At 41.4% G+C, this 26,787-nt stretch overlaps 1 protein-coding gene across 1 annotated transcript in view; it reads right to left on the bottom strand.

The window, feature by feature from the left end:
- MYO3B (myosin IIIB) overlaps positions 1–26,787 on the bottom strand; it is a 239,097-nt gene that overhangs the window by 107,727 nt on the left and 104,583 nt on the right. Inside the window, exon 19 of the mRNA XM_047722020.1 lies at positions 23,962–24,046. Coding sequence (XP_047577976.1) covers positions 23,962–24,046 — 85 coding nt within the window. The remainder of the gene's footprint in view (positions 1–23,961; positions 24,047–26,787) is intronic.

Genomic DNA, 26,787 nt, shown 5'->3' with positions numbered 1-26,787 from the left:
GGCAGACATCTTCCAGCTCTCCGCTGAGGTTCAGCTCAGCAGGCTGAGCCCCTCCTCGTTCAAGCCCTTGGGAGAATCTAAGGCAGCTCAATACAATGTTTATATGTATTACTTGGTTTTATAAAAGCAAGGGTGGGATGGGTAGTATCCATAGGCAAATAGATTAGAAAAAACACCTGATTAAGCAAATACTTGACTAAAGCAGATTTCTTTCTCAAGAGGCTTTCCAGAACCTTTAGCTTAATGCCATGCACAATGAAACTCCACTAGTAGAAAACAACACACAGCACTTCCCAGATGTAATTTTAGAATGGCACCCTTCTCCCAGGGAATATGTTGGAGGCCTACTGGTTCCTATAACATGCCTTAGGAAATTCTAATCTGAGCAGACCTTATTTGAAACAAATCCCAATCTGCTATTATGGGCCACCGAGGTAGCTAAGCCTGTTGTGTCTGCCTTGGCTCAGGTCGTGATCCTAGGGTCCTGGGATCGAGCCCCTCATCAGGCTCCCTGCTCAGAGGGAGTCTATTTCTCCCTCTCCCTCTGCACCTCCCCCTGCTCGTGCATGTACTCTCTCTCTCAAATAAATAAAATCTTTTTTAAAAATAAAATAAAAAATGGTATAGTTTTCTTCAAAAGTCTAACTGCCTCAACTCCTTTGCAGCAATTTATCTGATATTTTGTCATCTGCTTCAAGGACTTGAGACTGGCAGTCAATGATAATGCTCCATAAGCTGTCACTTAATGAAATAAGTAACAAGCACAATAATAAGGAAAATCACAATAATAAAAAATAACCAATGCTTATTGTATGCATATATCTCATCAGGCATCGGTCAAAGAATGGATACATGGACATTTCATATAACACTCTAACAGCCATGTGAATTGGTTATATTTTTACACCCATTTTACAGGTGAGGGAATCGAGGATCAAGAAACTAATGACTTGGTTCATCTCATAACTAGTGCATAAATAGTGCACCATAATTTGACAAAGTACAACATCCATTCATAATAAAAACCTCAACAAATTAGGTTGAGAGGGAACATACCTCAACATAATACAGGTTATACATATGAAGAACCCACAGCTAGTACCATCCTCAATGGGGAAAAACTGAGAGATTTCACCTAAGGTCAGGAACAAGACATGGATGTTCACTCTCACCACTTGAATTCAACATACTACTAGAAATCCTAGCCATTGCAGTCAGACAACAAAGAAATAAAAGGTATCCAAATTGGAAAGGAAGAAGTAAAACTTTTCACTATTTGCAGATTACATGATACTACATATAGAAAACCTGAAAGATTCTAAACAACAACAACAACAAAAAAACAACAAAAACAAACCCCTGCTAGAACTGATAAACTCAGTAAAGTCACAGGATACAAAATCAATGTTCAGAAATCTGTGACACCTCTATACACCACTAATGATGCAGCAGAAAGAGAAATTAAGAAACCAATCCCATTTACAATTGTACCAAAAATAATGATACCTAGGAATAAACTTAACCAAAGAGGTAAAAGACCTATACTCTGAAAACTATAAAACACTGATGAAAGAAAGTGAAGATGACAAAAGAAATGGAAAGACATTTCTATGCTCATGGATTGGAAGAGCAAATATTGTTAAAGTCTCTATACTACACAAAACAACTATACATTTAATGTAATTCCTATCAAAATGTCAACAACATTTTCCACAGAACTAGACCAAATAACCTAAAATTTATATGGAACCCCAAAAGACCCTGAATAGCCAAAGCAATCTTGAACAAGAAAAGCGAAGGTGGAGACATCACAATTCTGGATTTCGAGTTATATTACAAAGCTATAGTGATCGAAACAGTATGGTACAGGTATAAAAACAGACATGGAGACCAATGGAACAGAGTAGAAAACCCAGAAATGAACCCATAACTATCTGATCAATTAATCTTTGACAAAGCAGGAAAGAGTATCCAACAGGAAAAGGACAATTTCTTCAACAAATGGTGTTGAGAAAACTGGACAGTAACATGTGGAAAAGAAACTGGACCACTTTCTTACACCATACACAAAAATAAATTCTAAGTGGGTTAAAGACCTAATTGTAAGACTTGAAACCATAAAAATCCTGGAAGAGAACACAGGCAGTAACCTTTTTTGACACTGGACATAGCAACTTTTTTCTAGATATGTCTCCTGAGGCAAAAGAAATGAAATAAAAAATAAACTACTGTGACTACTTCAAAATAAAAAGCTTCTGCCCAGCAAAGGAAACAATCAATAAATCTAAAAGACAATTTACGGAACAGGAGACTATATCTGCAAATGACATATCCAATAAAGGGTTAGTATCCAAAATATACAAAGAATTTACACAACTCAATACTCAAAAAACAAATAATCCAATTAAAAATGGGCAAAAAACATGAACTGACATTTCTCCAAAGAAGACATCCAGATAGCCAATAGACACATGGAAAGATGTTCATTATCACTTACCATCAGGGAAATGCAAATCAAAACTACAATGAGATATCATCTCACACCTGTCAGAATGGCTAAAATAAAAAACACAAGAAATAGCAAGTGTTGGCAAGGATGTGGAGAAGGAGGATACCTCCTATACTGTTGGTGGGAATGCAACCTGGTACAGCCACAGTGGAAAACAGTATGGAGGCTCCTCAGAAAGTTAAAAATAGAACTACTCTACAATCTAGCAATTGCACTACTGGGTATTTGCCCCCAAAATACATAAACAACAATTCAAAGGGATACGTGCATCCCTATGTTTATCGCAACTTTATTTATAATAGTGAAATTATGGATGCACTTGTTCATCAACACATAAATGGACAAAGACAATTTGGTGTCTATACATAATGGGATATTACTCAGCCATAAAGAAGAATGAAACTTTGCCATTTGCAATGACATGGATGGAACTAAAGAGTATATACTAAGCAACCTAAGTCAGAGAAAGAAATACCATATGATTTCACTCACATGTAGAATTTAAGAAATAAAATAAATGAGCAAAGGAAAAAAAAAAGAGGGAGAGAGAGAAGAAACAGACTCTTAATTATAGAGAACAAACTGAGAGTTACCAGAGGGGAAGTGGGTGGGGGGATGGGTTAAAGAGGTGATGGGATTAAGGAGAGCACTTGTCCTAATGAGCACGGGTGATGTAGGGAATTGTTGAATTAAAATATTGTACACCTGAAACTAAAACAACACTGTATTTTAACTAACCAGAATTAAAATAAAAACGTTAAAAAACAGCACAGCATAAAACCTGCTGACATAGAAAAAGAGATTCCAAAGGGAAATTATTGCATTAGGCAAGGATTTTCAAGAGCTCATTAGACCTTCTGAGAAATGCTTGGTAGTTAATGGGACAGTCCTATGCTGCCAAAGCACCTCCACACTGAGTCCTTCACACTGAGTCCGAAGATTAATTGGTCAGGAGAGCAAGGTAATGGTACATCTTAATCCAGCACTAGTCTTAGCACCACTAATGCCTAGACAACATTGTTTTGTGATGTGAGGCAATGTGAAGTATTTGACATTTATATTTTTTGTTTCAGTCAAAAACATTTAACTTGAAGGTAATCAAAGCTTTCAATCTTCCAGTTTACCTAGAACACAGGGTATCTAGGGATATGCTAAGACCACAAAGAATCAAGCAAACAAATAGAGAAGGTGAACTATAATTAGCTCAGTCTCTTAAAAAGTCAATGTCATGAGAAAGTGAGTATTCTCTATTAAATGAGATTTAGGGACATAACAACTCAATGCAAGGTAATGACCTGAACAGGATCCCGGCCTGGACAAAGAGGTGTAGGGGACATTTTTAGGACAGCTGGAAATTTGACAATGAATGGGCATTAGATGATATTAAGGAATTATTCATTTTTATTTATTTCATTTTTTTAAGGAGGCTCCATGCCCAATGTGGGGCTTGAACTCACAACCCACAAGAACAAGAGTTGCGTGTTCTACTGACTGAGCCAGCCAGGTGCCCCAGGACTTATTCATTTTTAAAGTGTGAGATTATTTTGAATCTGTAGGAAAACTAAAAAATATAATACTGTCCTCAGCCTCCATTAGGAATCACATGCTAAACAGCAGAATTAGTGACTATGTCTATCTATCTATATGTAGAATCTATCTACATATGATTCTCTGCATATTCCAAGGGCTCCTCTAGCCTCTCAGAATCCATGACTAACGTCTTAAGCAGATTGCCTCCAGGGCTCAGCCCCTCTGCTGCTTTGCTGCCCTCAGTTCACTCAGCTGTGCATTCTCAGAAAAAATCTCACTCCTCACTGACAGTACTTCCGCTGGACATCTGCCCTGGAAAAGTCCCCCCAAACGAAACTCACATAGAATTCTTTCTTAAACCCTGATCCCAATGTGACTGGATGAGAGGCCGGGTGCCGGCTGGCTCAAGGGAGTGGGGCTGCTGAGAACGCCCCAGCATCTCTCTTCTACAGCAAGGATGCATGAGGCCAGCTGGCTTTGTCATGCTGGGCTGGCAGCACTCAGTGAAGTCACCACGCTCCCAAACTGGGTCTCCGCTTTAATAGGCTCCAAAATTCAGTCTGCCAGTTCTCTGAGAGGTGATGATTTTTTTAGAGCGGAGTTGTATTAACCAAACTCAGAAGAGTCATGTTTGAAAAGTAGAATGCCAGTGTGTGATTTTACAGTGTGTGGTATAATCTGGACCATACTCTCCCCTTCACTAGTTGGCTGAAATAATCTGGAGACAGATTTATGCATTAGAATTAAAACAAAGGAAGCAGAGTACTCTTTGAGCACTGATCAATCAATCTAGTCTTGTAACTGATCTTTTTTCTACTTTAGGGTTAGAATCAGTAACTTTCTTCCCGGATGGGAGTAGAGACACATTAGTCACACTCTGACCTTCTATTTTATAAACTTCATTTAAATTTCTTTTCGCAGTTTTTATTAACGTTGATGAAATCTGCAAGATTATGTCTTACTTTTATCAATTATAATTTAGAATGGCTGGTAGACAAATGAAGAAATCCATTAGTCGTTCATACTTGAAAGCACATTCTAATTTCAAAACAGGATAGGTCGCTGCTAATTCATTGTGGGTTGATTTCTGTTAGCTTCCTGCTGTCTCTAGATTTGGGAGTAGTTCTCATCGTAAATTCGTGTCGTCCATGACAGCCCTGGGAGAAAGGCTAATCAGCATAACCAAGCAAATTTGTTCCTGCTTCTTTGATAGCCCTGAAAAAAGAATCTGTTGTATATGGAGCTCTTAATAACAAGAGGCCAATTTTTTGTTCCCAAGCAGCAGCAGCCAATCCACCCTCCAGAATATACGCTCAGACCAAGATATTTTAATATTATAAGATCCGCATGAATCTTGAGGGAGGCACATGTCAGACAAATAAGTCATACCATTTTCCTCATGGAAATTACCATGAAGGATAATAGAAAACATAAACATCTTTGCAAATGGTTTCAATTAACTTCAAGGTAAGGTAAATAAAGACATTTAAAACATGACATCAGAGCAAAGGACACTGGCCTTTGTAAAAGATCCTGTGCTGACCTGAGTGTTAACAGGACTTCCATACAAACTGGCCACAGATCGAACCTCAACTGGCCACTGAAGCATTCTTATTTAGTTCTTATATGGCACCTGAACATTGTGAGGGCTTCGGGTGTACCAGATCCAAATCTCCCCGTATTGTCACTGTGCATCTACTCCTCCCAAATCTGCGTCAGCTAGATAGTCACTGCATATTCTCCTTACTGCTTGTATTTATTTAAACAGCTCTGAAGACACAGAGGATTGGAAGACAAAATGTTCTACAAAGAACACAAATTATCACATTAAGTTTAAAGGTACCCAGAATGTGTAAGATAATGCATATTGTATTATAAAACTTAAAAAGCTAGGATTTCTAGAATGCTTTTGTGTTGTTTAAGATTTATTTACCTAGTTGAGAGACATAGAGGAGGGAGGGGCCGAAGGAGAGAGAAACATTAGCAGACTCTGTGCTGAATGCAGAGCCTGATGTGGGGCTCCATCCCACAACCCTGAGATCACAACCTGAGCTGAAACCCAGAGTCAGATGCTCAACAGACTGAGCAACCCAGGAGCCCCTACAATGCTTTTGTTTGCTCTTCACCACCATCACAACACATCAGCATTTGCCAAGCCCCCACTGAACCTCCTCAGGGCTGGCTGTAGTCATACTTCTGTGCTTTTACCTGGAATGGCGTCTCCTGTCTGGCCATTGCACCTTCACACTTTAGCTTGGGTGTCTGCTCCTGAGAAGAGCCTTTTCTGCCCACCCTGGCCACCTCTTCCACTCTGGGTCGAGTTGGAGCCTCCCGGTACATTCTACAATCTACTGAGCACAACCACACTGAAAACTTGGTGCAGTAACTAAGCCATCTGCTGCTACATCCTGACTAATGAAAAGGGTCTGCAGATCAACTACTGAAGGTCAGCTTTATCACATTCTGATTAAGGGAGGGAGAGCAAAGAACAAGCCACTTGGTTTTTGAGATAGCAGAGGTGTTCCTATTGCTGTGTTCATCAGTTTTGTCTTTTCTTCTTTATATTTAGTACTGAAAATGCTCCAAATTCCCAAAAGGTCTGAATATTCACCCATCACTAATCAATGAAAGTGGAGTAATCTTTGACTTTCTCCCCAAAGTAAACGACTAAAAGGACTGGTGGCAAAATGTTTCCTTTTTCTTTCTCTGATTTAAAAAGGTTTTTTTTCTGATTAAAAAAAGTTATGTATTTATTTTTATACTATCTAAAATAGATACTCAAGGAGAAGAAAATAAAGCTCAGGGATGTTTTCCATACACAGGTATAACTCCTGTTAATATCTTGCTACATATCTTTTCAGTTGTTTTTCTATGCATATAATATACATTTTAAAAAACAAAGGCTTATGATATGTTTGCCATTTTAACTTCCATTTGGTAGTTACAAGCATCTTTTGATGTCTTTTGTGTAATATGCACATATGTAAAAATGCATGTAAGTCACATTTATGGCTTTAAAGTATTATATTGGGCAATTATCATAAATGATTTAATCTCTTATTTTTAGAAATTTGTTTCCAATTTTATGATATTATCAATAATGGATCATGAATTATTCCGTGCATATAATTATGAATACTCATGTAATTATGTTCTTGGATGAATCTTAATTGATGCAGTTGGGTCAAAGGGTAAACAATTCTTTACCTGTTTGTTTGTTTTTAAAGATTTTGTTTATTTATTTGACAGACAGAGATCATAAGTAGGCAGAGAGGCAGGCAGAGAGAGAGAGGAGGAAGCAGGCTCCCCGCGGAGCAGAGAGCCCGATGTGGGGCTCCATCCCAGGACCCCGGGGATCATGACCTGAGCCGAAAGCAGAGGCTCTAACCCACTGAGCCACCCAGGCGCCCCTTCTTTACCTGTTTTAAAGCTTTTGAATTATACCACCAAAATCTTCTCTAAAAGGCAACAAAAGCTAACATTCATACTTGAAAACTATGAAAGGACCCACTTCCCATATATCATCAATACTGGGGATTATCAGTCTTTTTAATCTTTGCTTACCTCTTTAGCCAAAAAAATCAGGAGGTGTACCTCATTATCAGTTTAACTGGGATACTTTAGGAATTTGTTGATTCTTAAAGAAGGAAAACATTATTCTTGGGCTTTGGTATATAACATGAAGGAAACACAAAGAATACAGAAGAAGTGAAAACAAAGAACAATCATACAAAATAAGATCACCAGTATTGCAGGGAAAAAGGGAAACAAGAAAGAATGATCACAGCTTTTGTATTTTCATTAGGTTTGGCCACTTGGTAGCTTTCATAAAGATTCTGAAGGCATGCCCTGTATCTCAGTATCCCAATCGGTATCACTGCTGAATAAGTTGAATATGTAAGTTACTTAAATAGATCGGTATTTGTTTGTTCTTGGACACAAAATTATGTTAAGTTTTAGAATATGGCTCAAGGACAAATTCATCAAAAGGACTAAAAAAACCTGATGCATGTTTCATAATGCCACTGCTCGAAGTTAGCACTACTAGTTAGATGTATGTACTTATGCTAATTTCCCAAGTCCCACTGAGTCCTTTAAATTTGATATGTTTGCCTCATTGCTTTTCCCCAACCATAAGCCCAGACAGCCTTAATTTGCCAGTTCTTGTATTCTTATTTCTTTTTTTTCTCCTTTACTACTTTATGGCAGGCAGCTGTCATGCCTTTTTTCATTCCTCTGAGAATGCTTCCCTCATTGGAAAAAACGACATTGAACTAAGAGCCCTTAAAATAACCCACACTTAAAGTAACCCATAAAACTTAATTCAGTTCTTTGTCAGCAACCAAGGGAGCTAAGAGAAAACCGGCCTCAGACCCAGGGATGAAATTCAGATGCTGTAGTGAGGAGGAACACTGTGACCTGAAGAAGTGCACAGCCATGGGCCGAACACACTTTACTGTGCTGAGACTCTGACCGGATCATCTTGTTTAATCCTCGTGTCAGGGCCAGCAGCCTAGGTCCTACTAGGGTCCCCTCTTCACAGAGGAAGCTTGGGTTGATTGAATAATCTGCACAGGTGGCATCCAGACATCCTGTTCCAAACTCAAATCAGCATCCTCCAGCACCTATTTTTTTTTTTTAATTGGAGTCTTTCAGATAGTCACACAATCATATTTGGGATCTCAAATGTTGCTTAGAGTGACTAATATTTAATTCTAGAAAACTTGCCAGGTAGTAGATTAAATTAAGTCCAACTCCATCTAGAGATACCCCTTAATCCCTGACCTGCTGACCTTTTATTTACCTTGTATCCATGGATTAACATTAAGATAATGTACACTGTACCACAGTCAAGATTCTAATTTGGTGGAAAGACTTCTTAAGATTTTGTATAGTTATAAATACAACATACATTACATGGGCAATAAAAGGTTCTCAATGACCTCCCAGACATCATTCGTTCATTCCACAAATATTTATTGAGTACCTTTGTCTCTTGCTATTATTGGGGCTACTGCAGTAACAAGGAAATCTAAGATTCCTATCCTCTTAAGAACCTATGTTCTGGTGGGGGAAGCAGACAATGAACGAAAGAAAGAAGTAAATATGCCAGCACATTAAACAGAAATGCCAAAGAAAATTGAAGCAAGGAAGGGGCACAAGAAGTGCTGGAGGCAGGGTCTGCAATTTTAGATTGAATGGCTACAGCAGATGATATCTGAGTAAAGCCCTTAATAAATAAATAGGAATTGATGTCTTTGGATATGTTTTCAAGCGAAAGATCCTATAGGCTAAAAAAATTACATGTTACAGCATGTAGAGGCCAGAAGGCTACTGTAAACACTAGTAAAATTTAGCAACATACTTTATGATATATATTTATGATATACATGTACATATTCATGACATATTAGTTCCAGAGCACTTGGGCTGGTGCTAAAACACACCCACCTAATGGTCTATTTTGAATTCTAAGTATATAATAAATAATTTTTTTGGTATAAGTTTTTTCAAATACTTCATGGGGCATACACTAAAAAAAAATTTATATAAAATTCAGATTTAAGTGAGTATCCTGCATTTTTATTTGCTAAATATGGCAACTCTAACTCAGGCAAATCAGTAGCTCAGATTCTTCATCAGGAAAATATGAATAAAAATTCTTGCCAAACTGAAGGTGTTTTTAGGCAGAATGAAATGTAAATATGAGACAAAATGATTTTAGAAGAATTGGGAGATATATGCATGGTCAGAATTTAGAAACCCACACATAGCAAGGTGTTATATTAGTCTTTATAATTCTGTACTTTTGAGAGACAAGTCCCTCAATGGGGAAACTTCAGGCTTGACAGGAGAAGGATAAAGACAGGTATCTGGGGTGGCTTCCTTTCTGGAACCTCTGTCTCTACTTTGGGTGGGGTCATAAGGTGACTTGTGGGTTGAGTTAATTTTGAGTTACAGTTCTAGCACTTGGAAGACTGAATTAGGCCAGGGCACAGACTCATGGAGACAAAGGAAACTTCACACCGTTTTCATGCTGTACGTGGCAAAACTGAGGCCTGAAAGGCTGACGTGACTTATCTAATTCAAGTCAGAGGAAGAGACAAGTCTAACATCCACATCCTTTGCTTGATGCTCTCATCACCAGTACACCCCCAAAAGAGAATATTTAACCCAGTTTTCCTCTTTGAATTCTGGAAGCAAGGCTCGGCTCAGAGAATGAGAAGCAAAAAATCCTGAAATAAAGTGCATGATAAGCATGGTCTTAATGATAGGCCCAAAGACAGATGAGGGAGGGGGCAGGAGGGTGGGGAGGAACAGTTCAGGGAATTAAAAAAAAAAAATAGGTGAAAAAGCCTCAATAAGAGTGTGGCAGTCGGCAGTGTCACAGTGGGGAAGCTCAAGGACAGACAGCATGCAGGGCAATGCTGACGTGAAGACACATTTCGGTCTGGATTGAGAGGAAGTGGGATCTAAAGAGAAAGTGGCTGATGAAGTGCCCAGCCAAAGAGTGGGAAGCAGCCCTGACTTGATTTTTTTTAATTTTAACTTTTTATTTTGACTTAATTTCATATTTATAGTAAAGATGAAAGAACAACAGAAGGGATTCTCTATATTCCCTAGCAGATTCTCCAAATATTAGCAATGTACACATTTGCCTTATCCTCTCTCCTCTCTTTCTCTTGGTACATGTATACTAATATCCCATATACACAAAAAAATACAGATTTTTTTCTGAACTATTTCAGAGTCAGTTGGATCTGATGTTATTTTATCCCTAAATACTTCAGTGCGTGCTTCTTAAAAGCAAGGGCACTCTCACATATGACCATAGTACAGTAACCAAAAAAATCAAGAAATTAACATTAATACATTCTATCATCCAGTGTATAGAACATTCAGACTTTGTCAGCTGTCCCAACAACATCTTCCTCTACAGAAAAGAAAAATTCTGGACCATACACTGTATTCAGTTGTCATGTTTCTCTAGTCTCCTTTAATCTGGAACAGTTCCTCATAGTCCTTTGTCTTTCATTTGGAAACCTACAGGTTAGTAATTTTGGAAGAGGTCTGTTTGGTTTGTCTGCTGTTTCTTCATGAGATTCAGGTTATGCACATTTGTCAGGAAGTCCACAGGAGTGAGGTTGTGTTCTCCTCAGTGCATTGTATCAGGAGGCACATGCTGTCAATTTGTCCAGTTGTAGGCGATGCTAACTTTCACCATTTGGCTAAAGCACTGTCTACCAGATCCCCCCAACCCCTACTGTAATTGCTAAGTATCTCATGGAGATTTCCTCAGGGAGTATGTGAAAAGCTTGTTATTCCTTAAACTTTCATCTACTGGTTTTAGCACCCACTGATGACTCTTGTCTGAAACAATGATTATTTTGGTAGTTGCCAAACAATTATTTTCTGTTTTCATCATTCTTTTTACATTTACTGTTTCACAATTTATTGCAAAGAAAAGCTTACACTGTTACTTTCTTTCATCCTCCTCCTTTCTCTCCTTTCCTTCCTTCCTTTTTTTCTATCAGTGTGGATTAATGGATTCTTATTTTATTCAATAGATTATAGTCTTTTATTATCATTATTTACTTTGATACTGAAAGTGTCCTCAATTTGGCATTGGCTTAATGAATTAATTTAATTTATTTTTTAGAGCAGGAGAGAGCGAGGTAGGGAGGATCAGAAAGAGAATCTTATGCACACCTCATGCCGAGCATGGAGCCAGAAATGGCGCTCGATCTCGTAACCCTGACATCATGACATAAACTGAAACCAAGATTCAGATGCTTAACCAACTGAGACACCCAAACACCCTGGCACTGGCTTATTTTTAAAGAGTTAAGAATCACAGGCTTCAAAATGAAGGCCCAGGAAAAAATGTAGAACACTAAAAAGTACACAGAGAAAGGTGAATGCTTCAGAGAGAGTGACAATAACTCCCTCTTTACTATTTGAGTGCTTTTTATGTGTCAGATGAGATGCCACATACTTTATATATGTTATCTCATTGAACTTTCTCGACCTGGTAGGTAGACATTGTACCATTTTGTCTTCTTTTTTTTTTCTTTTTTTCTTTTTTTATTTTTTTTTAAGATTTTTATTTATTTATTTGACAGAGAGAGATCACAAGTAGGCAGAGAGGCAGGCAGAGAGAGAGGAAGGGAAGCAGGCTCCCTGCTGAGCAGAGAGCCCGATGCGGGACTCGATCCCAGGACCCTGAGATCATGACCTGAGCCGAAGGCAGCGGCTTAACCCACTGAGCCACCCAGGCGCCCCACCATTTTGTCTTCTATTTAAAGATGAGGAAGTGGAGAAAATAAGTTCATCAAGATCTTTCCCTTAGTAGAAGCAGGTCTAGTAGACTGTAGAGAGCCCTTCCTCTCAAGTGCCAGGCAGCCCTACAAAGTGTGGAAATCTTCAGGAAAGGACAGTCTTAGAAGCAAGTCTGCACTGTTACTGAGGGTAGCTAGACATTTGTTCCAGCATTTATAAAGTCATCTAAACTTTCTGTATTTTTACAGAATGGGGCATTTGGAACCTGTCTACAAGTCTGTCATCAGTCTAGGAACTTCCCTAACCTGCCCTGTGGCAACCGTCCAACCCTGCCCTCAATCCAGTAAGGAAAGCATAAAGAAAGAGTTCATTTGTGCCAGTGTCAACTGACACAGATCCAGAAAAACACAAGTTGGCCTAGTCACCCAGGTAAGCATTCCCATGGGTCAAGACAAGTGAAAGCCAAATTTAGGAAGAGAGGAGAAAACGAAGGGACCAGCAGAGCAGGGATTCTTAAGAAAGCTGTGTTCATTCCAGTCTTTAGATCCCACGTGAAGACAGGGCTGTAGTATTGCCCTCCTGGCAGGCTAACATACCAGATCCTTCTCCCTACAACAATACCATCCCCTCCACCGCCACCACACCACCACTTTTAATATTAAATTCCACACGCACTTAGGTGAAAAAAGTATGCGGCATGCGAGTGAAACGAATGGAGACAATGGCCGTGCCCGAGACGGAAAAGCACAATTGGATCTGAGAATAACATCCTTATGCTCCCAGGAGGAACAAACTAAAAATAAAAGATAACAAGGTGCTTCCTGCCAGTCAGTAAATCCAATAAGCAAAGGAGATGCCTCAACCTGGCGCGGGGTAGTTACCCGTCAGCCTGCCTCCCTCCACCCAAGAGCAGCCGTGTGGTTCTCAGAGCTAACAGCTGCCAAGCAGAGCTCCTCAGACTGACCCACTGGTGGTGTTGAACCACTTCCCATTAAGATATTTGCAAAGCAAACAAAAATGATAGCCCCACTCTGAGCGCTGGGAGCCAGCCAGGAGCGCTGGCTGTTCTTGTTGACACAAAGAGCTCTCTGGGGAAGGTCTGGGCCAGAGCGAGGAAGGCCATTCCTGCCTGTGTCTCCAGACTGTGTTGATTTTAGGCCATTAGAATCTTGGTAACAGGGTCTGTTTATTATCTAATTTCCCAATCACAGCAGTTGCTAGAGCCCTGTTTCACCAAAGCTCTCTCTATTCCTGTCTTCCTGACCTACACCATTCAGATGAAAAGAAGAAAATTCATCCCTCCTTCTGTTTTGTCTACTCATCGAGGAGACAAGTTTGAGAAGTCACTGAGATACACACAGAAAAAGTGTGGCATTACTACTATCAACAGCTTCTGTGGTGAACACTTGCTTAGGTTTCTTCTTAGTTTAAAGTGACTGGGGCAATGCTTACGGGAAATAGAGTGGAATATTTGCACCCTACAGGTAGAAGCCAACTGCCACTGAATTCACAAAACACACTTGAAGCAGAAACGCTGATTATTTTTTCCTTTCAACCCGAAGAAGAAAATGAAATAAAATTAATAAGGTTATGGAAATGTACAATGTTAATCCTCCTTCTACCTGCAGGATTATGGTATAGGTTTCCTTAACTGTTGATGATAAAACACTTTTATGAAGAATTCATTTTTACACAAATTTTGTTTCCTACAGTATTTTCAACTTGAGCAAGTTTTCTTTTCTCAAGTTTTTTTTCTTTATTTCAAAGTAAGTTCAACATGAAAGGGTATTTTTGCCAAAAACTCATTCTGAGCCTGAATTATAAGGGTATGGTTTAGGATATAAGCAAAGTAAATATCAGAGATATACTGAATTTCTAGAAATTCCTACACTCATAAAATGGGTAATGTAGAATGGGAACAAGGGGTAATGAAATGGTCAGAAGAATCTGCCTGATTTTGTCATTACTTGAAATTGTCCTTTAGGTGAGAAGCCAGGACTTTAGAGGTGTAGGTATCAACTGTATAAGGAGAGAGACAGAGATATTGAGAGAGAGAGAGAGAGAGAGAAATTGATTTTTTATAAAGACCTATTTGACATTTAAAGTACAAAGTTAAAGAGTAACATTTTAGAACCTTAATACATGATTCAGTTTTAAATGATATTTATCCAAATAAAATTAAATGTCATTGGACCAAAGTTCTCTATAAATGTTCAAGTTTTCCAGAGAAAAAGTGAATCCAACTTTGCAGGTCAACTCTGCAGAGCTCATTGCAGAGCTCAAACACTGGTTTTCATGCCAAACTGTACAAATCATTTCTGAAGATGCTTTATGTTTGTCTAAGATATCAGGCGCAAAACATTGCCTTGAAGTGTGGATCTCATGTATGTGGGGAGGGTGGTCAGAGAACCCTAGTCAAAAATGTGTTCTAATATCATTTCTGCTTAAGTTTACTACATCTGGTTCCTAGCAACCAATGCTAATTTTTAAAAAAATATTATTTATTTACTTATTTGAGAGAGAGCACCAGTGGGGAGGGGTGGGAAGAAGGAGAAATAGGCTCCCTGCTGAGCAGGGAGCCCAACTTGGGGCTCAATCCCAGGACCCTGGGATCATGAGCTGAGTTGAAGGCAGACACTTAACCAACTGAGCGAACCAGCTGCCCCTGAACTAACCCTAAATTAACATATTAACCATAGACAGTTACCTGCCAATAAATGAGCTTCATAAAGAAAACACATAATTAAGCATCTTCCTAGACCTGGATCTTATTTTGAGTTAGGCAGTTAGATCCATCATAGAAAATGAAACAATATTAACATTTCCTTTCACTTATTTTGTTAGCTCTGTTAGGTTTCTGAGAAAGACAGATCCCTAATTTATCAAAAATCAATTATTATGTTCAAGTCAAACTCAACATGAACAAGAAGCTTTTCTTGAGGTCAAACTAATTAAGTTTACCTCTGGTTCCGACAGAAATAAAAACTCAAAGAGGACATATTCATTCATCAATTACCTTTATGCTTATGATGGCCCATGATTCTAGATCCAGATTTAGTGGAATCACTCAGAAGTGAGTGACAGTTTCAACTCTGGAGTTTATTATCTCACGTAGAATATAGTAATAGCAGTTAACATTTTTGTGCATTTACTACATGCTAGGTAGTCTTCTAAACATTCCGCATAGTTTATTCTCACAACAGCCTTAGGAGACAGGTGCCATGACTAGACATATGCTCTAACTTGTTCAAGGTCGTGGAGCTAGCTGGACGCATAGACCTGAGCCTAGACAGAAGCAATCTGGCTGCAGAGTCTATGACCTAAACTGCTTCCTCTGCCTACAAGGTGCCTCTGCACGCACTGGGCAGGAATCAGACTCAGATGCTCGTGGGACCAGGCCATGAATTAAGCAGACCATGAGTAGATATCAATGAAAGCTTCTACACAGTTCTGGTAGGCTGCTGCTAGATACCCCAATTTTTCAAAAGCCATCAGAAATCTGAATTGTTTCAAGAAATCTATTTTTATATGTTGGAAACTAATTAAGACTTTCAAAAACATTGTGTGGGCCAAACAAAATATGTCTGCAGACCACATTCTATCCAATGGCTGTATGTGTACATCTTTCAGCTTATAGAAAACGGTCCAAAATATTCCGTGCATCTTTTAAGCCTCCCACGTCTTGGCTCCCATCTGCCTTACTGTCTGTTACAGTACTCTCTGCATTACCCCACCCCCGACCCTGTCCCCTTCAGCCTTCATCTCGCTGGACCCCTCACCTTCCCAGAGTGCCTCTGGACCATGGCTCACACTTTTTCCCTCCTGGAATGCTCTTCTCGTAGCTCTAGTCTGTTTCAAGGCCTTCCAGGAGGTGCTACCTACATGATACCTTGAAGGATGGGTAATATAGCAACAGGTAAAGAAGGAACTGTCAAGGAAATTCTGTTCAGAGGGAAAAGCATGAACAGATATACAGAAACAGGGACGCCTGGGTGGCTCAGTTGGTTAAGCAGCTGCCTTCGGCTCAGGTCATGATCCCAGAGTCCTGGGATCGAGTCCCACATCGGGCTCCTTGCTTGGCGGGGAGCCTGCTTCTCCCTCTGCCTCTGCCTGCCATTCTGTCTGCCTGTGCTTGCTCGCTCTCCTCTCTCTCTGACAAATAAATAAAATCTAAAAAAAAAAAAAAAAAAAAAAAAAAAAAAAAGATATACAGAAACAGGAAAACAAAAGACATATTGAAAAGCACCAAACCGCTCCAAATAATTTCAAAGGAGGCCTCCAATCTCTGGAATCTGGTCCTATAAAGAGAACTTGGACTGCTGACATTCTTGACATCCACAATCCTTCTAAAAGTCTCCTTTGCATAAGGATCACTGATGATTTAAGGTTTGTTGAAATAGTTCAGATAAATATTTATGTACAGCCATAGGCAAATCCACAAGGAAAAATATAACTCAAAACAGATTTTTTCCCTGCAGCTCCTTTCAGCTGGTGATAAGGTTTCTGGCTTCAAAAAGGTTTTGAAAATAAATGTGACCAATTAATATTTTAAAAATCAAGAAACACAGAGAAGAACCTAATAATTGAGTAAGCTCTGAAAGTTGTCATTTAAGGGTGTGCCGGTGGAATCCTGGCCATACTGGCAAGGGTGAGTCAGGTCCAAAGTCAACCTCAGATTTATCCCTGAGATAACAGCCAGGAATACAAAAAAAAAAAAAAAAAAAAAAATTGGCTCTCAAATTAAAGCAGAGAGTAAGCATTGTTCAAAATTTCTAAAGTGTTGGAATCCTCAATGTTTATTTTAATCTAAAGCACTAGACCAAAGCCAGAGGGGTTTTGACCCTTCATATCAGGTTAGCTTTACAGTGACCCTTTATTTATTTTTGGAAGATTTTATTTATTTATATTAGAGAGGGAACATAAGAAGGGTGAGTGGCAGAGGGAGAGAGAGAGAGAAGCAGGCTCCCCGCTGAGCAGGGAGTCCAACACGGGGCTCCATCCCAGGACCCCGGGGTCATGACCTGACCCAAAGGCAGATGCTTAACTGACTGAGGCACCCAAGTGCCCCTACAGTAACCTTTTAAATACCATTACTACCATTATTGCTACCACTTCCATCACCACAAGCAACAGCAGCTAGTCTTCATCCCTTGAGCATTTATTGTATGTCTAGAACTACACTAGTTCTCTTGCATAGATCATCTCTAATCCATACTCATTGCCGTTTTGCAGCCCAGCATATTGAGGTTCAGAAAGGTGAAAGAATTTGCCTAGTGACTCACAGCTTATAAGGCATTGAACTAAGGTTTAAACCCAGGACTGTCACCAAGACCCATCTGCTTTCCACCCAGATGAGATAACACACAGACTATCTTTCACATCACCAGATCTTCATCGAAGAAGGCCACCGCCTCCACCATTGCTCCCACGCCTGCTGCCTATCTCCTTCAGGGTCCTCATAAGGTCCTCTAATGCCTTAGTGCATTGACTTGGCCACAGCAGTAGAAAGTTTGCTGGAGGGCACTAGCCTCCTGAGGGGGTGAAATGGAAATGGAAGGAAAACCGAGCGTGGGGACTGAAGGGTGGGAGCGGAAAGGTCCTCCTGATACGTAAGAAAAGATCTGTTTCATTTCATCTTCTTCGCGATGCCACATATTTCTGCTATGACCCCCCCACCTCACACTGTGTGTCAAGAGATGTGGCAATCTGTACTTTCACAGCCCACATGAAAATCTGGCCCACAGTCGGCCCTGACTGGGAGGCTGTTCCTCTGGCTCATCGATTCTGAGGTCAGCCCAATTGGCTCCAAGCCCCAGAGCTGCAAGGATGACACACGGGAGAAATATGTGCTCGTTTTCTCCTCTCGCGAGGTGCCAGCTCTGTTTGGGCTGCCTGAGTCATGAAGATTCCCATCACTCTGAGTCTGAATCCTCACTCAAGCGGCCCCCACGAAGCAGCTTCTCCGGAGGTGTGTTACAAGCTGCCTGGCAGAAACGCATGCGCCAGCATTAGCAATCTCCTGCCTCCCTTATAGGATAGGGGCTTCTTTTTATACTACAACAGGCTGGCTGTGCTAAAGAATGTCCAATTAAAGCCTAGCGAGAGCTTTGCCATATGTGGGCCAAATTAAATTAAGGAGCATAATGCTCACTATTGTACTTATCAGCATTAAAATAGAGGATCACCATCAGGGGAACAAAGCCCCAGGACATAAAAGACTATTTCCTTTCTGTCATTTGCTATACACAGTTACAGGCTCACCGAGGAAGTGGGGCAGAGGAGCGACACCCCAGCCACTGATTTCTACTTTCAACCTGGAGTTGCCTTCTCCTTCGCCACATTAGCTCCCACCCCACTGTACACAAAGGGAAGCACCTATCTTCTCCATGAGGCTTTGTCCCCAGACTTCAGTGCTGGCATTTTTTCCAACCATCACAGGACGAGAGTTTTACGCCAATCAGAGTTTATTCCTTAGCTGGCTGTGATTTACGATTTGTTACAATGACAGTGATAAAGAACACAGAGCAGGAAAAAGCCATGGGCTAAGCATTTGGAGCCTGGAACCTAGATTGGCAGCAGAATGTAACAGTATCTCAAAAGGGTCAGCTCTGGAGTCAGAAGGCCTGCATCCAAATCCCGACTCTGTCACTTGACTAAGCCACGCTGGCAAATTACTTGTTTTTTTTGTTTTAAGCTTCCACAAAGGCAACTGATTAACAGAAAACAATAATTTGAGGAATCCTGTTCATAGACAGTGACCACAGCAACCCCGTTTCCTGCAAGTGTTGTGGGGGGATGGGGTGGGGCGGTGAGATTGACATTCTCAACCCACCTGACCTTCACTCCTGAGCAAGCAAGGGCTCTGAGGACTGACTGGGACCCGGGGTCCTGGGGTTTGGGTTCTGTTTCTTCCTGTGACCTGGAGTTTGATGTGGAGGGCAGTGATGCCCAGAGATGTGACCCTCTGGGTTACACCCTGGGCAGCCAACATGGCAGCCTAGGGAGAGGACACATCTGGGTTAGCCTTCATCTTCATCCCACCAGTCACATGGCAGATGGTTTCCTTGTCAGAAAGATCGGTGACATGGACAGAAGTGTCACTGAAGGACACAAAGATGTGGCAGATACCACACACATTTTCTCTGTTAGCTACCTGAGGTCCAAGGCTGAGGACCTGTTCTTCCTTCTTTTCTTTCCCCTTGAAGGGGCCATTTCTGCAGGGCTTCTCCAGACTCCGCCACCAGAGAGCAAATGACTCGTCATAACTTAATGTCAGAAATTATAAAATGTGGACCTCTGTCATCAGGTAGTTACATGAGGATTAAATAAGGTAATATATGTAGAACACTTAGTACAGTGCCCAGGAATTTGTTAATAAGTATCAAATGTTAGTTGTTTTTAGTGTTGGAGAGAGGAGTTCTGATTTCAAACCCAGACCTGCCATTTATTCTCTGTGTGACACTGGGTGACCCTCCCGATGAGCTGATTAGGGGCAGAAGTAGGTAAATCTGATATGTACAACTCAGCATTGGTCTCTGGACCAGCATGTGGAACCTACTCATCTTAGCCCTCCTTGTTTGGTTTACTTATCAGTAACATGGAGTCAGTGATACCACCAGAAAGGCAAGAATGAGAATCACATGAGATCACTGTGGGAAAAGATCTGGACTCACAACAAATGTTGAGTGAATCTGAATGATTATATTGTTTTTATTCCTGGCAATATTTCTTGTCATGTTTGGGTCTTCCTTATGAACTCATCCCTCTGATTCTGCCTGCTCTTTATCTTTCCCTGGTACCTATCTGCTCCCTACACTACCCCTCCAGGACTCTTCTGGCATGTTCTCTTATAAAGCTGCAAACGCCCATCCTTACATTCCCAGCTTGCCCTGCAGCTCCCTGGCAGGGCCACCCCAGCAAACTGCCAATTGCTGGCCAGTGAGATGCAAGTGGTGTCCTAGGGACTTCTGGGAAACAGAGACAGACTCCTGAAGAGAGCCCCCTTCCCATCCAGCCCTTCCTTCCTCTTTGGACATTGCCAGGTGAGGAGGTAATGCTTAGTGCTGCTTCAGCCACCTTGTGACCCTAAGTGGGGGCACTGCTGATACACTGAAAGTAGCCGAGAGATGAAGAGGGCCCATGTCTTAAATGACATCCCCGAGCAACTGAACCAGCACTGGAAGTTCTGTGTTTAGACGTCTATCCTGAGGGATTCTTAAATATACTGGTTGGAGGGTCTATTAATTGCTGCTAAGAACATCAACATTGGCATGATTTAGCTTTCTTCTTACTCTGCCCATTCCTTTCCCTGGCATCTCCTTCCCCTTGGCTTCCTTCCTGTCAACCGTTGGGTTGATCCACAGGATTCAGGTGATCAGCAAGCACAGAGGGCAAAATGAGACTTCTAGCTCCCTGGGGCAGGCATGTCCTAGCTGATGAGTTATTCGGTATCCTATTGTTGCTGCCACCACCCAAAGATGGAGCAAGAAGAACACTTCTTTCATAAAAATCTGAGCCTTAAGAGGGGTGTTGGAAGTCAAGTCAAGAGACTTACTGAGTACCTACTGCACATACTGGAAACAGGGAGAAGTAAGATTCAGCCCTCACCTTTGAGAAGTTGACCTGCTAGCATACAGTCAACCACAACACCAGGCAATACGTGAAAAGCGACAGAGATCGATAAACCAAAGTATGGTCTGTTTATCACCAGAGCCCTGACTGTGAGCTATTACTGCTCACAACGTCCTAAGGAGCTTGTGCCAGAATGTAAATCAACTTATCACCAAGTACATTATTTAGCTGAACCGATATTTTTTACATAGCAAACTTTCTTGATGAGGAAATCTGTGGGTTGATTTACATTCTAATAAAAGTTCACTATTTTGTCTCGAACCAGGATTTTGAGTAGTTCTGTTAAAATGGACTACAAAGGTTCAAGGAGCGTTGATGAGCATTGAGGTCATCATGGAGGAAAGGGCTACGACAATGTATCTTGATGAGATCGCTAAGAGCTGAACAGAAAGGCATGAGCAGAGAGAACAGAGGTAGATGCATTGGTCAAGCAGTAAGTCTGACCGCACAGGGTGCATATTGGGATAAGGTGGAGGTGAGTCTGGAAGACAAAGTCCAGCAAGACAGAAAGAGGCTGGATACGGCACACTGAGAAGTCTGAACCTCTTTTGGTCTAAAATGGGAAGCCATTAAAGTTCTTTGAAAAGTCAGAATATGCTTAAGGACAATTGATCAGGTGTCAGAAATAAAAGCTGGTCTATAAAGACAAGAAACAAGAGACAGAGGGGATGAGATAATGGCAGGCCCGGACCAGGGAAGGACTCTAAGAAAATGACTGGAGGTGGGGATGCATGAGAGGCAGGGATCAAAAATGACTGCCAGAAAGAAAAACTGACTGCTAGTCCGCTGAGAGTGTCTGTGCAACTCACCACAGTGGGAGTGTCAGGCACAAAAGGTGCTTTGCTGGGGACTTTTCTGCCAAGGCCCTGGTATGTAAGTCAGAAACACATGGCCAGCAGGGTTGGGCATGGGAGTAAGGGGTTCAGAACAGAGACCGGAGAACTATGCTCACTGAGCTGAGAGTTGATATCAGAACACACCAGTGAGAGAGGATATCACCCAGGTGAAGAGCAGAGAAGAAAGTCAAGGACCTGGAGAACTGCCTCATTTAATGGTGGGTGGAGGAGGAGAATGGAGCCAGAGAAGACAGAGACCAGGGTATCCTAGAGGAAGAGCCTGAAATCCACAGGTCCATAGACACCCAAGGAAGAGGGCAACCTGAAGCCAGCATGGCTCATGGAATGGATGCTGCTAAGTCTGATGAAGATGAGGTTCTAGCCATTGGGAGCTAAAATTCCCAAGAGCAGTTGTAGAGACATGGGGAGGGCAAAGATCAGATTTTAGGATAAAAAAGGGAGGGGTAGGTGAGGGAATGAAGTAGATGACCTGGATATCAGTCTAAGACAGTCTGATAGTAAAAGTAAGAGGGAGGCCAGGGCTAAGAGTAGCCTCTTTTGTAGGATGTGGAAAGGTATAAGCAAAAGGGAAAGAGACAGCAGAGAATGAAAACTGTGGAAGCGAATGTGTCCTCCAGGGCCTGGAGGGCAGGACCACAAATGAAGGCATTAGTTAGCCTGTTCAAGGAAAAGACCTGTAGTCTTTTGATAACAGCAAAGGAAGGAAGAACAGCTGAAGAGAAAGAGAGATGCTGAGATTCAGGAAACCAAGTTGAAGTTGCTCACAGCACTACCCTGGTATGTGCAAAGTCAGCCACCAGCTGAGGTTGAGGGGTCAGGCTTGGGCTGGAGCCAGAGCCATTTACCAAACTGGGTCACTGAGTCGTCCAAGGTCAAAGCACTGGAAAATGGCACTAGGACCAGAACCCAAGTCTTCCACCTGCCAAAGTCAGTGGTCTTCCTGCTGCATCAGAAATTCTAAACTTTGTTATTCTAGTATGAGGTGACAGGCCTATAATATTTCCTCAAGTGCCCTTGAATGAGCTGTTTTATTGGGAAACTAGTCTACTTTATAAGCAGTCCAACAACAGTTTGAGACCACTAGAGAAGTACTGATAATGTAATTTGTCAAGTCTCAGAAATATTAATAAGAAATCTCAGAAAACTAAGAAATATTTTTTAAAATTACATATCAAAACCACTTCTTTTTCCAAGTGAAAAGATGTACAGAAGTTTCTAATGATCTGCTACTTTCTCCAAATCCTGGCGTAAATTTTTAATGAACAAGTCCCTACAACTGATTTAGGGGAAAATATGAAAGGCAAGCTTCATCCTAGTTAGACTGTCCCTTTGCCACAGTTTGCTCTTTCCTGTACTTGCATCCTCTTCCTGGTGACACGTATGACAGAACCTAAAAACATTTTCCGGGAAAAGGTAGGTTATGGAGATATCCCTGAAGAACTGGAAGCCTGGGTGTTCCTTGAATCTCCCGTGCTTGATGTCTTGGCCTGGCCTGGGCTGATTTAAAGTGACCTAAGCCTACATTTAGCCACAGGCATTGTCCTCTGCAGACCCGAGCAGCTCCTGTGTACCATGAAGATGAGCTATAATGCTCTACTTATTTTGAGTTATATTTAACTAGAAACTGTGGGTAAACGGGCAATTATACTCCCTTTTTGCTTTATCTTAAACACAAGGTTTTCCCCCCTTGGACTACTTTGGGCTGGACAATTCTTAGTTGTGGGGCTGTGGTGTGCAGGGTGGGATGTTCAGCATTACACCTGGCCTCTGCTCACCAGATGATATCAGCACAACTCCTCCCCCTGAGGCTGTGACAACAAAAATATCTCCAGACACTGCCAAATGTCCCAGAGGAAAGAGGGACAAAACTGTCTCCAGTTGAGAAAAATCACTTTAACTGAATAAGGCCAAGTACCTGCTTTACTATGAAGAGAACCCAAAAAGCAGGATTGTGTCCAGGTTGCCCTGCAGAATAAAGACTTTTTGCCCACAGAGGAATGACCTCTGACCTGGGAGAGTCTGATAAAAAACACTTTTTGGCTCTACTCTCTCCAACTCTTCAATATAACACATTGTCAGAAATACTTCTGTTTCAGTGTCCTTGGGCACAGAGCACCTGAGTGTATGACCAAGAACAGTATGGATATGACTCACCAACTTTTCTCAGTGACAACAGGAGAGTTGCTTGAAGTCTCTGCATGGCCACTGTTGAATCCGGTTTGTGGACTTCTTGTATGATCTATGGGAGCCCCTCAGAATGGGCAGAAAACAAACAAGAAAACAGACAAAAAACTTAGAGATCTATGGCTAGGTTCAGAGGCAGGGTTAGGCTTTAGCGCCTATCCATACTCCACAGCACCTCTCTCCCTGCCCTCTTGCTGTTCTACAGCCTTTGTCTACACACATCATCAAGACTGACCTGCTCTGTGATCCCAGCCAGCAAACTCGGTAAAATAATTCACAGGTATGAGAAAACAAGCTACCTTTCTTCAAGAGATAGAGATGGTGGACAGAGATTAGAAACCCCCAGGAGAGCTCAACTGCCAGGGTGGTGTGTACGAGTTGGAATGGCAGTGGGCTAGACAGCAGGCCAGTTTCCAGTTCCAGCTAGGCAGGGCGGGGCTGGTGCTAATGCAGAATGTACATCGGGGAATGGACTGTCCCAGTGTGGATAGGACAGACTGTAACCAGGGAATCACTTCTGGAGTTATCCATTTCCACACTGTGAAGGAGGGCAATTCACTGATAAGTTTCTCAAAAGTGGGAGTAACAAATACAGTTTCTCCTTTCTGTGACCATGGGTGCCTAGCCATATCTAATCAATCATGCCCCTCTTTTCCACTAAATCTTAATTCAGGTTCAAGTTCCTTTTTTTTTTTTTTTTTTTAAGATTTATTTATTTATTTGAGTGAGAGTAAGCTTACTCGAGTAAGGGGAGAGACAGGGAGAGAGAGAGAGATAGAGAGAGAGAGAGTCCCAAGCAGCCTCCCCACTGAGTGCAGAGCCCATGGGAGGGGGTGGGCTTGACGTGCGGCTTGATCTCACAACCCATGAGATCATGATCAGAGCCAAAATCCCGAGTTGGATGCTCAAATAACTGAGCCACCCAGGCTCTCCAACTTCAAATCCCTTCTCCTTCTTCTTCTTTTTTGTTTTGTTTTGTTTTGTTTTTTTAAAGATTTTATTTATTTATTTGACAGAGAGAGAGAGAGCATACGCACATAAGTAGGGAGAATGGCAGGCGGAGGGGAGGGAAAATCAGGATCCCCACTGAGCAGAGACCTGGATCAGGACCCCACATCATGACCTTAGCTGAAGACAGACACTTAACCAACTGAGCCACCCGGGTGCCCCTCAAGTTCCTTCTTTAACATGCTTTACATCAGAGGTTCCCCTGGTGCAGGTGCCACATGGTTATGACTTCATGAGGACAACAAAGAAAGCATCAACATCACTTAGAAACTTATTAGAAATGCACATTCTTGAGCCCCACCCAAGACCTAGTGAATTAGAATGTCCAGTGGTGGCAGCTGGCAACCTGTTGTTGTTGTTTTTTTTTTTAATTTTATTAAATTTTTTAATTTTTTAATAAATATATAATGTATTTTTATCCCCAGGGGTACAGGTCTGTGAATCGCCAGGTTTACACACTTCACAGAACTCACCATAGCACATACCCTCCCCAATGTCCATAACCCCAACCCCCTCTCCCAACCCCCCTCCCCCCCAGCAATCCTCAGTTTGTTTTCTGAGATTAGGAGTCACTTACGGTTTGTCTCCCTCCCAATCCCATCTTGCTTCATTTATTCTTTTCCTACCCCCCAAAACCCCCACATTGCATCTCCACTTCCTCATATGAGGGAGATCATATGATAGTTGTCTTTCTCCGACTGACTTACTTCGCTAAGCATAATACCCTCTAGCTCCATCCAAGTCATCGCAAATGGCAAGATTTCATTTCTTTTGATGGCTGCATAGTATTCCATTGTGTATATATACCACATCTTCTTTATCCATTCATCTGTTGATGAACATCTATGTTCTTTCCATAGTTTGGCTATTGTAGACATTGCTGCTATAAACATTCAGGTGCACATGCCCCTTCGGATCACTACATTTGTATCTTTAGGGTAAATACCCAGTAGTGCAATTGCTAGGTCATAGGGTAGCTCTATTTTCAACTTTTTGAGGAAACTCCATGCTGTTTTCCAGAGTGGCTGCACCAGCTTGCATTCCCACCAACAGTGTTGGAGGGTTCCCCTTTCTCCACATCCTCACCAGCATCTGTCATTTCCTGACTTGTTAATTTTAGCCATTCTGACTGGTGTGACGTGGTATCTCATTGTGGTTTTGATTTGTATTTCCCTGATGCCGAGTGATATGGAGCATTTTTTCACGTGTCTGTTGGCCATCTGGATGTCTTCTTTGCAGAAATGTCTGTTCATGTCCTCTGCCCATTTCTTGATTGGACTATTTGTTCTTTGGGTGTTGAGTTTGCTAAGCTCTTTATAGATTTTGGACACTAGCCCTTTATCTGATATGTCATTTGCAAATATCTTCTCCCATTCTGTCAGTTGTCTTTTGGTTTTGTTAACTGTTTCCTTTGCTGTGCAAAAGCTTTTGATCTTGATGAAATACCAATAGTTCATTTTTGCCCTTGCTTTCCTTGCCTTTGGCGATGTTCCCAGGAAGAAGCTGCTGCGGCTGAGGTCAAAGAGGTTGCTGCCTGTGTTCTCCTCAAGGATTTTGATGGATTCCTTTCTCACATTGAGGTCCTTCATCCATTTTGAGTCTATTTTCGTGTGTAGTGTAAGGAAATGGTCCAATTTCATTTTTCTGCATGTTGCCGTCCAATTTTCCCAACACCATTTATTGAAGAGGCTGTCTTTTTTCCATTGGACATTCTTTCCTGCTTTGTCGAAGATGAGTTGACCATAGAGTTGAGGGTCTATTTCTGGGCTCTCTATTCTGTTCCATTGA

The sequence above is a fragment of the Lutra lutra genome, chromosome 3, assembly GCF_902655055.1.
Source record: "Lutra lutra chromosome 3, mLutLut1.2, whole genome shotgun sequence".
In the NCBI taxonomy this organism is placed as follows: Eukaryota; Metazoa; Chordata; class Mammalia; order Carnivora; family Mustelidae; genus Lutra; species Lutra lutra.
The sequence above is the reverse complement of the archived record's forward strand: the minus strand, read 5'-3'. Positions and strand labels throughout refer to the sequence as shown.